Here is a 15,778-nt window from a genome sequence, read left to right as displayed (position 1 = left end):
CAAGTGGAGCCGAGCCAGTAGTTGCAGTGGAAAAGTGCCAATAGTTGGCCGAAGCTTCGAGGTCTAAGGCCCTAATGGGGCTATTTTAAGGGCTCAGCACCCCCGACCCCCCATTTTTTTCCCCTCTCCCTTCCTCTTTCCCCTTACTTCACCTTATGTTATTGACCTTGTATGCAGAGGGTTTCCTTTGCCTACTTCTCCCCTCCCCCCCTACTCCTTTTAGCTCCCTTCTACTAACCAATGGCAAATACGCTTTAAGCCCTATAGATTTTGTTCGGAATTGATGATTTATGTATGTTTCCTATCATGTTTTCATACTGCTGCATCACATATGATCCAGGACTAATGTGCATTTTATATGTTCTCCCACAACGTGTTGCAATGTGGAATTTACACCAACTTGGAAGAGTTGCCTGTCTGGCGGGCTGACTGGGTCAACCGGATTAACATTTACCAAAAGTAGACTGTGTGTTATATGGGTGAGCACTGTTATTCTACTAAAAATCCATGATTGTGAATACATTTTACATCATGGGTGTCCAACTTTTTGGCTTCTCTGGGCCACATTGTAGAGAAATTTTCTCTGGCCGCATATAAAATACTATAGTTTGGGTATACAAGTAATAAAACAATGCTGCGCCCTTCCCGCGCTGCCGCACCCCCCATCCCCAGCACTAATTTAACACAATAGTGGATGATCCCCACCGAGGCAGCCTCTGCCTACAGTTAGTTGGAAACCTCTGTGGCCGTGCCCCCGACTCAACTTCCTTCCTCCCCAGCAAAAAAAAAAAAAGTCAGGGGGCAGTGGGCCGCATTGCCTTTGGCTCCGGGCCGCAGGTTGGACATGCCTGTTTTACATAAAAAAGACTATATTGATGATGTGATATGTTTATTTTTTTTTTCTTGTTTATCTTTTCTGTAAGATATAAGGATACAACATCACTATGATGGTTCCTGAAGAAGCCATTTTCTTATTCAATTGCGAAACGCGTTGAACTATATAGGATGTCCTTGTATTATGATGTCTACAGTCTGTAACTTATGTTTAGCAGTTAGCTTGATGTTTTTTATCAAAGATTTAATAAAAAGTTTTTGATTTATTAATTTAATAAAATTTATTAATTTATTAAATTTAATTAATTTATTATTTTCATGTGTGCTCATTCAAGTCAACCCATGCCCTTTAAAGTCCGATAATATCAGACCCACTGTGGTTATTTGGTCCATATCTACATTTACACAGTGAGGTCTGTTTCTTTTTTCTTTGTTAACATGTGTTGCGATGTATTTCTTTGTTATCTGCACTTGAAAGTTTGTAATCAGGTCAATACATTTCCCCAAGCCGTCTGTCATACCCCAAGCCGTCTGTCATACCCCAAGCCGTCTGTCATACCCCAAGCCGTCTGTCATATGTCTCACAGAAGGCTTTTTATCAATGCATAGAATACATTAAAATAAATAAAATGAATAAAATAAATAAATAAATAAAAAAAAAAACTGACTTTAAAACCACTTTAAGACTGAAATACACAAGACATGACAACATAACCTTGCTCAAGGTATTTGTCAATCTAAAAATTGAGCTGTCCATAAATTAATTATGTGCATTTGTTAACAGAGAAGGTAAGAAAATCAACTAGATCTGCAAACAAGGTATGGGCACTGTCTGAAGCCTAAGCCTAATCTACTTACCTTAGGCATGCTGGCTAAAACCTCCTGCAAGAAAGAAAAGAAATATTATTAGCACAAAATCAATAAGAGTTCAATTAAAAAAAAAAAAATGTATAACAAAAAATGCAGAATTCCTGAGCTACCTGATGCTGTACAGCCTGGACTTCTTCAGTTATGAGCCCCTCAGATTCCAGCTCATCTGCAACCTTGTTAATATCCTTCAGACGCGATTCATTAGCCTTCAAATCCTACAACAAAAACATGACCAAGTCCAATCAGCAAAGTAGGACCTCAAGTCCTGCAAGTGCAATGCAGAACTTTTAATTCAGGTACAGTAATGGCCCAATAGGAGACAGGTAATATAAACCATGGCATACATTTCCGCTGCTCCACACATTGCAAGTCAATAAATTTTCCGAATCGCTGAATACAACACAATTCCCGTGTGGCTGTTATCTTATCTCAACCTCTATCAGGAGGTAAGATAAAATACAAAGCTCCCTCTACTGATTAACATGTAAATCTCTCTAACAAATACAATGAAAATATGAATGATCAAAGGATTAAAAATGTCAAGACACTTACATTATTTTGAAGTAGAAACTAAAGCAATAACTAAAATATCTGTACACTAGAAAAGTACTATACGTTACATAACACTAAATCCTGGCATTTGTTCTAACCCTTCCTTACTCTATCCGAAGCTGTGGCTGGAGTTCCACTTAAATATGAACTTATCACACATTGTGAATGCTAAAAATTAAATACTGCTTAAGTGGTAGTGGTGGTGGGGGTATTGGGGGTGTTCCATACCTCTCTCAGAGCAGCAGTCCTTTTCTAAAACCACAGAAGAACAGTTTGGACTGTTGCTGGCTCTCTAATAAATAACATAACATTAACCACTTAAGCCCCGGAGGATTTGGCTGCTAAACGACCAGGGGGTATTTTGCGATTCGGCACTGCGTGACTTTAACGGACAATTGCGCGGTCATGCGACGCTGTACCTAAACGAATTTGGCGTCCTTTTTTTCCCACAAACAGAGCTTTCTTTTGGCGGTATTTGATCACCTGTGCGATTTTTTGATCACGCGCTATAAACAAAAAAAAGAGCGTCAATTTTGCAAAAATAGCAATATTTTTCCCTTTTTTTTAAATGAAATTCCCCCCAAAAAAAATGTAAAAATCAAAATTTTTTAACATTTTGGCCAATTTGTTTTATGCTACCTATCTTTGGTAAAAAAAAAAAAAAATCGCAAAAAGCGTATCTTGATTGGTTTGCGCAAAAGTTATTGCGTTTACTGACTAAGGGAAAGATTTTTGTCATTTTTGTTGTTTTTTTTTTAACGCGTAATGGCGGCGATCTGCGATTTTTTTTGCGGTACTGCGACATTGCGGCGGACAGATCGGACCCTTGACTGACATTTTTGACACTTTTGGGGTTACCAGTGACATTTCTACAGTAATCAGTGCTATATATATGCACTGTTACTGTAAAAATACACTGGTAGTGAAGGGGTTAACTTTATTTGAGAGGGAGGGGCTGTGTGTGTCACTAGGGGCGTGATTCTTACTGTGATTGGCTGTGGCTTCAGCTGTATGCAGAGTGATCAACGGATCTACATAGTAGATCCATATGATCAGCTCTCATACAGAGGGGAGAATGACAGGCAGCTTGTTTTCCATAGGAATGCATCAACGGATGGATGAAAAACGGCGATCCCTCTCCCCCGCCGATCGCAGAGTGGCCGGCGGACATCGGGTCCGCCGGTCACACGCGCGGGGGGGGGGGTCCGTGACCACGCGGGAGCGCGCCTCCGGCGGCGCGCGCTCGCTCCCTAGACCCTCACACGCTAGTGACGTAGCCCTACGTCACTTTGCCTGTGAGGGGCTGACCGCCGACGTAGATCGGCGTGCGGCGGTCGGTAAGTGGTAAAAAGGAGAAGTACAGCCAAAGCATGTTTGGCTGTACTTCTTTGGATCACAGGAGTGCAGTTCGTTCTGCATTCCGGTGACCCGGTTTCAGCAGTGAAGGCCGCTGTCAGCACAGCGCCGGTCCAGGCTGGAGCAAGATAGTGACAATGAAGTCGGGATCCACCCACATGCCTGAACCGGCACCCAGCTTAAGGCTGGCCATGCATTATACAATTTTCTTTAAATTACCTTCAACTATGTAGTACCTGCCTAATTGGATACAATTGAAAGTGTTGTTTAGTTTTGACCTCATATTATATGGTTTTTGGTACATCTAAACAGATAATTGCCTTAAGGCCCCTTTCACACATACGGACCATTGTCCGTTTTTCATCCATCCGGACATCAATGCATTCCTATGGAAAAAACGGATGACAACGGATGATCATCCATTTAAATCCGGTTTCATCCGCTTCCGTCAATTTTTCGTTTATTGAACAGATGAAAGCCCTTATTTTCTTCCGTTAAAAAACACAGATTGGACGAAAAACGGATGTAAATGGACAAACGGATACATTTTGACGTGACTGAAGTGATGAACTGAACAGAACATGTGTGAAAGGGGCCTAACTGGAGCCAATTAGATACTATATTGTGCCCACATTCCAAAGTCGCTACAAGAACAAAATTCCCTCTAGGTGGGACTTTTAAGGGCAATGAATAAACATAGGTATAAATTCAAAAAGGTATGTATAAAGGAGTAAAGAGAAGAAAGAAAATCTCAAAAAATACAAAACTTAGTACATGAAATACATAGAAAGGTCCGTAAATCCAGAGACAGCCTCCTGAGTAAAGCCCCGTACACACGTACCTATTGTCGGCCGTAAATATTCAGCCGACGACCGATCGGCCGATTGTAGGCTTGTTAGTATGATGCTTCCGACAGCGCACTTTCGGCCGAAAAGAATCTGTTGTGCAGGCATTAAAATTTTTGTTGGCCGTCACCAGAACGGCCGATTGTTCGCCAGTCAGTACAGATTTCGGCCGACAGACAGCAGATTAGCAAGACTGGGCATGCTCAGAAAAGAAAAAACACACGGAAAGTTAACCATCACATGACATCACTTCTGCAGTCGGCTGCTGTTGGCCGACAAAATTCGTGTGCAGTCTTTTGCAGTTTTCAACAGACACGACAGCCCTCCGACAAAAGACGGCCGATCATTCGGCCGACGATCGGTACGTGTGTACGGGGCTTAAGTCTCAGCTACCCATGTCTCAGAACATTGCTCTTCTCTACGGTCAGGTGTTTTGTATGCCATTGTTTAACCGCAGGATACTATTTAATTACTCCAGAGGCTGTCTCTGGATTTACGGATCTTTTTATGCATTTCATGTAATACATTTTGTATTTTTTGAGATTTTCTTTCTTCTCTTTACTCCTTTATACATAGTTACATAGTAGGTGAGGTTGAATAAAGACAATAGTCCATCCAGTTCAACCTGTATAGGTGTGTGTGGCCGTAATCATCTCACATAGCCCTGGATGTTCTGATCCTTGAGATGTAAGTCTAAGAGTCTTTTGAAAGCCACCATACTTCCCGCAGAAACCACCTCTTGTGGTAGAGAATTCCACAATCTTGTAGCTCTAACAGTAAAGAACCCCCTGCGTTGCCTGAGGTTAAAACGCTTCTCCTCTAATCACATTGTATGTCCTCGAGTCCTCATGCAATCCCTTCGAATGAGCAGCTTTTTTTCTAAGCTGAGATCCCCATTAAGATATTTATAAATTGCTATCATGCCCCCCCTCAGACGTCTCTTCTCCAGGGAGAATAAATCAAGCGATTGCAGACGCTCTTCATAGTCAAGGTCCTCCAATCCCCTAATTAGTTTAGTTGCCCTTCTCTGGACTCTCTCCAGCTCCAACACATCCCTCCTGAGGACTGGCGACCAGAACTGGACAGAATACTCCAGATGCGGTCGGACCAGAGTTTTATAAAGTGGAAGGATTATAGTCTTATCTCTGGAATACATCCCTTTCTTTATGCATGCTAATATTCGGCTGGCTTTAGCAGCTGCCGCTTGACATTGCATGCTATTGCCTAATCTATCATCAACCAAGACTCCCAGATCTTTCTCCATTTTTGATTCTCCCAGGGATTCCCCTCCTAACGTGTATTGTGCTTTTATGTTTTTAGTGCCCAAGTGCAAAACCTTACACTTCTCCACGTTAAACCTCATTTGCCATGTCGTTGCCCACTCTGTTATTTTGTCCAGATCATTCTGTAGGATATCTGCTTCATGCTGTGCAGTTATTGCCCTGCCCAATTTTGTGTCATCTGCAAAAACTGATAACGAACTACTGATCCCGTCCTCAATGTTGTTTATGAATAAATTGAACAAGGTTGGTCCCAGGACTGAGCCTTGGGGGACCCCGCTTACTACCTCAGACCAGTCTGAGTATGCGCTGTTTATTACCACCCTTTGGACACGCCCTTTTAGCCAGTTTCGTATCCAAGAGCAAACCCTGCTGTCGATACCTGCAGACCTTATTTTATAAATTAAGCGCTTGTGGGGAACTGTATCAAACGCCTTAGCGAAATACATACCTTTTGAATTTACACCTATGGTTTATTCATTGCCCTTAAAAGTCCCGCCTAGAGGGAACTTTGTTCTAACAGAAAATTGAACATGTATGGCCAGCCTAAGCCTCTGAGCGAGCCGCTGAGAGCCTGAGCTGGCCGCTCCCACCCCCTCCACAGCCCTGCGCTCCAGTGACTCACCAGCTCTCTGCTCAGGGAGAACTGAGCGATTGGCAGAGTTTGATCGCTCAGTTCCCAGTCTTAGAGCCTGCAGGGGACAGATGCAGCATCAGTATGATACCGATGCTGCATCCACCTAGGTAACTACGATTCTAAAAAAAAATAAAGATAAAAATAAAACTTCTTTAAGATACATAATAGTTTTTGGGGAAATTACCCCTCTGCAATAGTGTGTGTGGACTTTAATTGGGTTTTGACAAGAAGAAATGTATTTTTGCTGATTGAGCGCTACAGATTTGGACCCAAAAATCAGCAGCAAATTGATATGGATATCAATTTAAAGGATAAGGAAAGAGCAGTAATAACCTTCTGGAAATCATCGAACTTCTTCTGTAACACTTCCACTTGCTCCAGATCGGCCCCAACTTCCTCATTGGTGAGCGCAGCCTCCTTCTCATTAATCCACTGCTGCAGTTCATTGGCCTCACGGAACAGCATGAACTTCTTGCAGCTTTTCTCCAGCATGTCTTTGCGCTTCTCCCCCATCTCCAAAATGTTCTGATATCTGCAAAGCAGAAGGACAACGGTCAGATCTCCATGAGTGGTGGGACCGCATCCAGTATGGCTGTTCTAGGATTGGAAACTGAAGCCACGAAACACAAATGTCTCAATACTACAAAGTCTCAAATTAGACAGGTGAAGAGGACATAGCCCAGTGATGGCAAACCTGGGCACCCCAGATGTTTTGGAACTACATTTCCCATGATGCTCAACTACACTGCAGAGTGCATCATGGGAAATGTAGTTCCAAAACATCTGGAGTGCCAAGGTTCCCCATCACTGGCTTAGCCTATCCAAAGAGATGGTTTTCGAAAAGGTATAATTTATTTTTATCGTTCATTAACTGTTAAATATAAATGCATTTGCTCAATTCCGACAGGGCCCCCTATTACAATTCCAAGAGGTCCCTCTATAATAAATGAATCTGAATAACCCACTATGTGGAAGGAAGCAGGAAACCCTCTCAATTAAAGCCCAGCTTCCAACTCCAGCAATTTATTTATTTTTTGTAACACACTTTGAATTGCTGGGAGGTCAGTTAGCAGCGGCAGGTGATCATTGCCAAAACCGCCACTCAAAAATTACAAAAAAAATGTAAAGTCTCTTAACTCCGCTAAAGTTTGATTTTGACTTTTCCGGTCAATATAAAGAATAAATAAAGAATTAATTATTATTAACAGGTAAATATTAAATAAATAATATTATAAAGATTATTAATAAGTAAATATTAAATAAATATTATATATAATAATATTAATAATAAAGAATTTAATATTTATTGAGGAAACAAAAAGTAAACATCTCCGTTCGAGTCTTCCTTCGTTCTTTTATTTTTGACATACACTATATTGTCAAAAGTATTGGGACGCCTGCCTTTACACACGTGACTTTAATAGCATCCCAGTCTTAGTCCGTAGGGTTCAATATTGAGTTGGCCCACCCTTTGCAGCTATAACCGCTTCAACTCTTCTGGGAAGGCTGTACACAAGGTTTAGGAGAGTCTATGGGAATGTTTGACCATTCTTCCAGATGCACATTTGTGAGATTGGGCACTGATGTTGGATAAGAAGGGATGGCTCGCAGTCTGCACTCTAATTCAGCCCAAAGCTGTTCTATTGGGTTGAGGTCAGGACTCTGTGCAGGCCAGTCAAGTTCCTCCACCCCAAACTCGCTCATCCATGTCTTTATGGATCTTGCTTTGTGCACTGGTCCAAATTATTTTGGTGGAGGTGGAATTATGGTACAGGGTTGTTTTTCAGGGGTCAAGGCTTGGTCCCTTAGTTCCAGTGAAGGGAACTCTTAAGGCATCAGCATACCAAGACATTTTGGACGATTTCATGCTCCCAACTTTGTGGGAACAGTTTGGGGATCGCCCCTTCCTGTTCCAACATGACTGCCCACCAGTGCACAAAGCAAGGTCCATAAAGACATGGATGAGCGAGTTTGGGGTGGAGGAACTTGACTGTCCTGCATAGAGTCCTGACCTCAACCCGATACAACACCTTTGGGATGAATTTGAGTGGAGACTGCGAGCCAGGCCTTCGACAACCACACTGGAAGTGCATTGTATTCAGCGCCTGACCTCACAAATGCGCTTCTGGAAGAATGGTGAAACATTCCCATAGACACTCCTAAACCTTGTGGGCAGCCTTCCCAGAGGAGTTGAAGCTGTTATAGCTGCAAAGGGTGGGCCAACTCAATATTGAAACCTACGGACTAAGACTGGGATGCCATTAAAGTTCATGTGCCTGTAAAGGCAGGCGTCCCAATACTCTTGACAATATAGTGTATGCCTTGATGTCCTCTTCGAAAGACACATTTTACAAGAAAGTGATGTGGAAATTTTCAATATAAATAACAAATGTATGATTTATCCAGGAGATAAAAATTAAACATCTCCATTAAAGTCTTCCTCCTTTATTTCTGAAATATGCCTTGATGTCCTCTCTAAAAGATCAGTTTTCCTAGAAGTGATGTGGAATGAAAGTGGGGACTGGAGGGGTATGCCCACAACACAAGTCAATTCTATTCCCCTTACCCTGGATAAAATACGCATATCGCATTGTATGCCCTCGAGTCCTCATGCAATCCCTTTGATTGAACAGCTTTTTTTTCTAAGCCGAGATCCCCATTGAGATATTTAAAAATTGCTATCATGTCCCCTCTCAGGCGTCTCTTCTCCAGGGAGAATAATCAAGCGATTGCAGACGCTCTTCATAATTAAGGTCCTCCAATCCCCTAATTAGTTTAGTTGCCCTTCTCTGGACTCTCTCCAGCTCCAACACATCCCTCCTGAGGACTGGCGACCAGAACTGGAAAGAATACTCCAGATGTGGTCGGACCAGAGTTTTATAAAGTGGAAGGATTACAGACTTATCTCTGGAATACATACCTTTCTTTATGCATGCTAATATTCTGCCGGCTTTTGCATGCTATTGCCTAGTCTATCATCAACCAAGACTCCCAGATCTTTCTCCATTTTTGATTCCCCCAAGGGTTCCCCTCCTAATGTGCATATTCCACAATTTTTCATTTTTAGTAACCTGGCACAGCCAAGGCTGTTTCCCATGGATCTCATGGCTAAGCCATGTCACCCACCATTCTACTGCCCAATTAGACTTGTCTCAGTGGCCAGCATGGGTTCTCCCCACCAGACAAGGGAATGGCAATAGACAGGGTATAGCCATGAACTCAGCCATTGGTAAAACAACAAATCAAAAAGGAGTAAGTAAGAGCTTTTCTACTGAATTAAAGTTGTAGCAGATAAACTGTTGGGTCTGCTCTTAGAAGAGCTTTACCTTCAAACGTTGAACATGATTTACAGATTTGCTTAAACCTTAACTTGGACCAGAGTCAAAGCCCTCTACAACCTACAAGTGCATGTACATGCAGGCACCACAAAATACTTTAGGTTTACCAATAAAGTTGATTGATATACATTGGTAGGCTTGACAGGTTCACATTAAGCACCATTGGTTCGCATGACAAATTCACATTAAGCACCATTGGTAGGCATGACAGGTTCACATTAAGCACCTAAAAAGACAAATTGATGCCAAAGGAATACTCACAAGTCTTGAACCTGATTCATACGCAGAGATACACTGCCAGCTTCCTTAGATATGACAGCCCTGCACAGACAAGAAGGGAGCACAGCAAAGTAGGCATGCAGACATTAGTGTGATTAACATCAGGCAAGGGGGTGCAGCTCAGCCTGCAGGCTGTATTAGGAGGGACTGGAGAGAATGGGGTGCAGCAATTTCAGGGGGTGTCCAACTTCACATAAGGAGACAGCAGGTTCTTCCCAGGTCAGGCAGATCGGGCACACACCAGTAAAGCTTCTATTTCACTGAATTTACATCTGTAACCCATGTTATTTATTATACTCCTAGTAATTAATGAGAATTAACTGCACAGTTTGGGAACCTTGGCATCTCAGGGATCTTCATGAAGCTCCAAAGCCCCTTCCCAGTCTGGGATATCGGCTGACTATAGGCCGAGGAATGATGAGCCCCGTCTGTCTACTCTCTCCATCTCCCTTCTTTTCATTTCTTCTGTTTTTTCTCCTTTCTCTCTCTCCATATGAGCCCAGTAGGCACTTTCCATACTTCCTTGGGTTTGTAGTCATTGGATAAGCGATAAGCTTTTTTTTTTTTTTTTTTTTTTTTTTTTTTTTTATTATTATCTATTTTTTTAAGAACTAAATTGCATTGATTCAAGCAACTAGTTTGCCCGATTCTCCAGTAGTATACGCAATATCTGGTAACAGAACTATGTAGTAATTTTTTGGGCTTTACTCAGCACTCATGAGTATTCTATGATGCTTTGCTGTTGGAATCTTGCATGATTTCCAGTTACTGTTACTCTTTTCTATAAAAATATATCTAAATCTATCTAAAATATATCTAAAAAAAAAATTATATAATATATATATATATATATATATATATATATATATATATATATATATATATATATATATATATCTCTATCTCTCTCTTTCTTTCTATATCCATCTCTCTCTATATCTTTCTATCTATATCCATCTCAATCTATATCTTTCTATATAGTTTCTATATAGATCTATCTCTCTCCGTATCTTTCTAGATCTTTCTAGGTCTTTCTATCTAGATCAATCTCTCTCTATATCTTTCTATCTACAGTCAGGTCCATAAATATTGGGACATCAACACAATTCTAAGCTTTTTGGCTCTATACACCACCACAATGGATTTGAAATAAAACAAACAAGATGTGCTTTAACTGCAGACTTTTAGCTTTAATTTGAGGATATTTACATCCAAATCAGGTGAAAGGTGTAGGAATTACAACAGTTTGTATATGTGCCTCCCACTTTTTAAGGGACCAAAAGTAATGGGACAGATTAACAATCATAAATCAAACTTTCACTTTTTAATACTTGGTTACAAATCCTTTGCAGTCAATTACAGCCTGAAGTCTGGAACGCATAGACATCACCAGACGCTGGGTTTCATCCCTGGTGATGCTCTGCCAGGCCTCTACTGCAACTGTCTTCAGTTCCTGCTTGTTCTTGGGGCATTTTCCCTTCAGTTTTGTCTTCAGCAAGTGAAATGCATGCTCAATCGGATTCAGATCAGGTGATTGACTTGGCCATTGCATAACATTCCACTTCTTTCCTTTAAAAAACGCTTTTGCAGTATGCTTCGGGTCATTGTCCATCTGCACTGTGAAGCGCTGTCCAATGAGCTCTGAAGCATTTGGCTGAATATGAGCAGATAATATTGCCCGAAACACTTCAGAATTCATCCTGCTCAGTGGCGGCCCGTGCATGGGGGGGCGCCAGGGCGCCGCCCCCCCTACCCCTAAAAAAAAAAGAAAAAAAAAAACGAAAAAAAAAAAAACAAAAAAAACGAACAAATAAAGTTGTTCAAAAAAAAAAATTGGGTTCGCCGGCCTGAACCCAAGGAACTGGTGGCTGGGGGGGGGTGGGGTTACCTCCCAGAAGAGGCGCCGATTGGCTGCCTTCTGGGGAGGTAGGGGGGTATCCTGGGCGCAAGTCTTTGCGGTTGGACACCCCCACTTTCTGATATCCTGGCTGTGATTGGTCCAGTCTACAGCCTGGACCAATCATCATCCAGGATATCGCTGACGTCGCAATGGGGGCGGTGCCGGTGCGTGCGTCAATCACTCACCGTCACCTCCGCTCAGAGAAGAGGAGAGGCCGCCCGCCGGTTCCCGCCGCCGAGACGACGAGGGAGAAGGACCCGCCGCAGAAGAGGAGGAAGAAGCTGAGCCGCGCCGCCGCCAGGTAAGTTTGAACGGAGCACGCACGCTGACACTCTGCAATCATTGGGGGACAATGCTGTGGCGCTCTGCAATCATTGGGGGACAATGCTGTGGCGCTCTGCAATCATTGGGGGACAATGCTGTGGCGCTCTGCAATCATTGGGGGACAATGCTGTGGCGCTCTGCAATCATTGGGGGACAATGCTGTGGCGCTCTGCAATCATTGGGGGACAATGCTGTGGCGCTCTGCAATCATTGGGGGACAATGCTGGCACTCTGCAATCATTGGGGGACAATGCTGTGGCACTCTGCAATCATTGGGGGACAATGCTGTGGCACTCTGCAATCATTAGGGGACAATGCTGTGGCACTCTGCAATCATTAGGGGACAATGCTGTGGCGCTCTGCAATCATTAGGGGACAATGCTGTGGCGCTCTGCAATCATTGGGGGACAATGCTGTGGCGCTCTGCAATCATTGGGGGACAATGCTGTGGCGCTCTGCAATCATTGGGGGACAATGCTGTGGCGCTCTGCAATCATTGGGGGACAAAGCTGTGGCGCTCTGCAATCATTGGGGGACAAAGCTGTGGCGCTCTGCAATCATTGGGGGACAAAGCTGTGGCGCTCTGCAATCATTGGGGGACAATGCTGTGGCGCTCTGCAATCATTGGGGACAATGCTGTGGCGCTCTGCAGTGATTGGGGACAATGCTGTGGCGCTCTGCATTGAAAGGGGCTCGCACGCTGAACTCTGCATTGATGGGGGCACGGAACAGTTGCATTGAAGGGGGCATGCACGCTGAACTCTGCATTGTTGGGGCACAGCACAGAGTTCATTGCATTGAAGGGGGCACAGCACAGTGTTTATTGCATTGAAGGGGGCACAGCACAGTGTTTATTGCATTGAAGGGGGCACAGCACAGTGTTCATTGCATTGAAGGGGGCACAGCACAGTGTTGCATTGAAGGGGGCATGCACGCTGAACTCTGCATTGTTGGGGCACAGCACAGTGTTCATTGCATTGAAGGGGGCATAGCACAGTGTTTATTGCATTGAAGGGGGCACAGCACAGTGTTGCATTGAAGGGGGCATGCACGCTGAACTCTGCATTGTTGGGGCACAGCACAGTGTTCATTGCATTGAAGGGGGCACAGCACAGTGTTTATTGCATTGAAGGGGGCACAGCACATTGTTCATTGCATTAAAGGGGGCACAGCACAGTTGCATTGAAGGGGGCATGCACGCTGAACTCTGCATTGTGGGGGCACAGCACAGTGTTTATTGCATTGAAGGGGGCATAGCACAGTGTTTATTGCATTGAAGGGGGCACAGCACAATGTTCATTGCATTGAAGGGGGCACGCACGCTGAACTCTGTATTGAAGGGGGCATGTACACTGGTCTCTGCATTGAAAGGGGGCATGTACGCTGGTCACTGCATTGAAAGGGGGCATGTACCATCTCCTGTACCATGACCTGTGACATGCCTATACCATATCTGTGCCATGCCTATACCATATCTGTGCCATGCCTGTACCATCACCTATGCCATGCCTGTACCATGACTTCAAAGTCACGCAATTTTTTACTGCGTTTTTTGACGCGAAGCAATACCTATTACATTTTTCTTTTTGCGCCCCCCCAAAAATTTTGAGCACCAGCCGCCACTGATCCTGCTGCTTTTGTCAGCAGTCACATCATCAATAAATACAAGAAAACCAGTTCCATTGGCAGCCATACATGCCCACGCCATGACACTACCACCACCATGCTTCACTGATGAGGTGGTATGCTTTCGATCATGAGCAGTTCCTTTCCTTCTCCATACTCTTCTCTTCCCATCACTCTGCTACAAGTTGATCTTGGTCTCATCTGTCCATAGGATGTTGTTCCAGAACTGTGAAGGCTTTTTTAGGCTCTAATCTGGCCTTCCTGTTTTTGAGGCTCACCAATGGTTTACAATGGAACCCTCTGTATTCACTCTGGTGAAGTCTTCTCTTGATTGTTGACTTTGACACACATACACCTACCTCCTGGAGAGTGTTCTTGATCTGGCCAACTCTTGTGAAGGGTGTTTTCTTCACCAGGGAAAGAATTCTTCGGTCATCCACCACAGCTGTTTTCTGTGGTCTTCCGGGTCTTTTGGTGTTGCTGAGCTCACCGGTGCGTTCTTTATTTTTAAGGATGTTCCAAACAGTTGATTTGGCCACACCTAATGTTTTTGCTATCTCTCTGATGGGTTTGTTTTGTTTTTTTCAGCCTAATGATGGCTTGCTTCACTGACAGTGACAGCTCTTTGGATCTCATATTGAGAGTTGACAGCAACAGATTCCAAATGCAAATAGCACACTTGAAATGAACTCTGGACCTTTTATCTGCTCCTTGTAAATGAGATAATGAGGGAACAACACACACCTGGCCATGGAACAGCTGAGCAGCCAATTGTCCCATTACTTTTGGTCCCTTAAAAAGTGTGAGGCACATATACAAACTGTTGTAATTCCTACACTGTTCACCTGATTTGGATGTAAATACCCTCAAATTAAAGCTGAAAGTCTGCAGTTAAAGCACATCTTGTTTGTTTCATTTCAAATCCATTGTGGTGGTGTATAGAGCCAAAAAGATTAGAATTGTGTCGATGTCCCAATATTTATGGACCTGACTGTATATCCATCTCTCTCTCTAGCTATCTATATCTCTCGATCTATATCCATCTCTCGATCTATATCCATCTCTCAATCTATATCCATCTCTCAATCTATATCCATCTCTCAATCTATATCCATCTCTCAATCTATATCCATCTCTCAATCTATATCCATCTCTCAATCTATATCCATCTCTCAATCTATATCCATCTCTCGATCTATATCCATCTCTCGATCTATATCCATCTCTCGATCTATATCCATCTCTCGATCTATATCCATCTCTCGATCTATATCCATCTCTCGATCTATATCCATCTCTCGATCTATATCCATCTCTCGATCTATATCCATCTCTCGATCTATATCCATCTCTCGATCTATATCCATCTCTCGATCTATATCCATCTCTCGATCTATATCCATCTCTCGATCTATATCTATCTCTCGATCTATATCCATCTCTCGATAGGGTAAATGCAGAGCCTTGTGTAAGCTCCAACTGCAGTGACTTGGCACTTACGCATAGCTTCCTTACCCAATTGCAGTGGCTGTAAAGTGGACCTCGGCCACCAAAGATAGACAGCCTCAAAGGATAATAAATGCTGCATACTTACACAAAAAGGTGCTAATATTAAAAATATGGAAGTGGACACCCCCTTAAACAAAGTATCACAGCGAAGATTCACGGGGTTCATCTCATGGAACAGTTTTTTCTCACAATATTCTTTGGTTTGTGGTCTTAAGCTGTGATACTTTCAACTTGACCCACACAGTAGTGCAGACAGAAAAATCAAACATTAAACAAGATGCATATTAAATTTTGGTGAATAGTGATGCGATTGGTGGATGCATATTTGGGGCTGGTTATCCGGGGAATCACACAGCAGAAAACAAGTTAGGTCTTGTGGGGGATATCAATTTCTATACAGATGTGATGGTGATTTTAAGTGAATATGA

The 15,778-nt window shown here is 43.0% G+C and overlaps 1 protein-coding gene across 1 annotated transcript in view; it reads right to left on the bottom strand.

The window, feature by feature from the left end:
* Positions 1 to 15,778, bottom strand: part of SPTAN1 (spectrin alpha, non-erythrocytic 1) — a 154,070-nt gene that overhangs the window by 44,696 nt on the left and 93,596 nt on the right. Inside the window, exons 23-26 of the mRNA XM_082263944.1 lie at positions 9,974 to 10,033; positions 6,708 to 6,906; positions 1,815 to 1,919; positions 1,693 to 1,716 (exon numbers count right to left, since the gene is read on the bottom strand). Coding sequence (XP_082120070.1) covers positions 1,693 to 1,716; positions 1,815 to 1,919; positions 6,708 to 6,906; positions 9,974 to 10,033 — 388 coding nt within the window. The remainder of the gene's footprint in view (positions 1 to 1,692; positions 1,717 to 1,814; positions 1,920 to 6,707; positions 6,907 to 9,973; positions 10,034 to 15,778) is intronic.

Source organism: Pelophylax lessonae (genome assembly GCF_965119305.1).
Source record: "Pelophylax lessonae genome assembly, chromosome: 7".
NCBI lineage: Eukaryota > Metazoa > Chordata > Amphibia > Anura > Ranidae > Pelophylax > Pelophylax lessonae.
The sequence above is the reverse complement of the archived record's forward strand: the minus strand, read 5'-3'. Positions and strand labels throughout refer to the sequence as shown.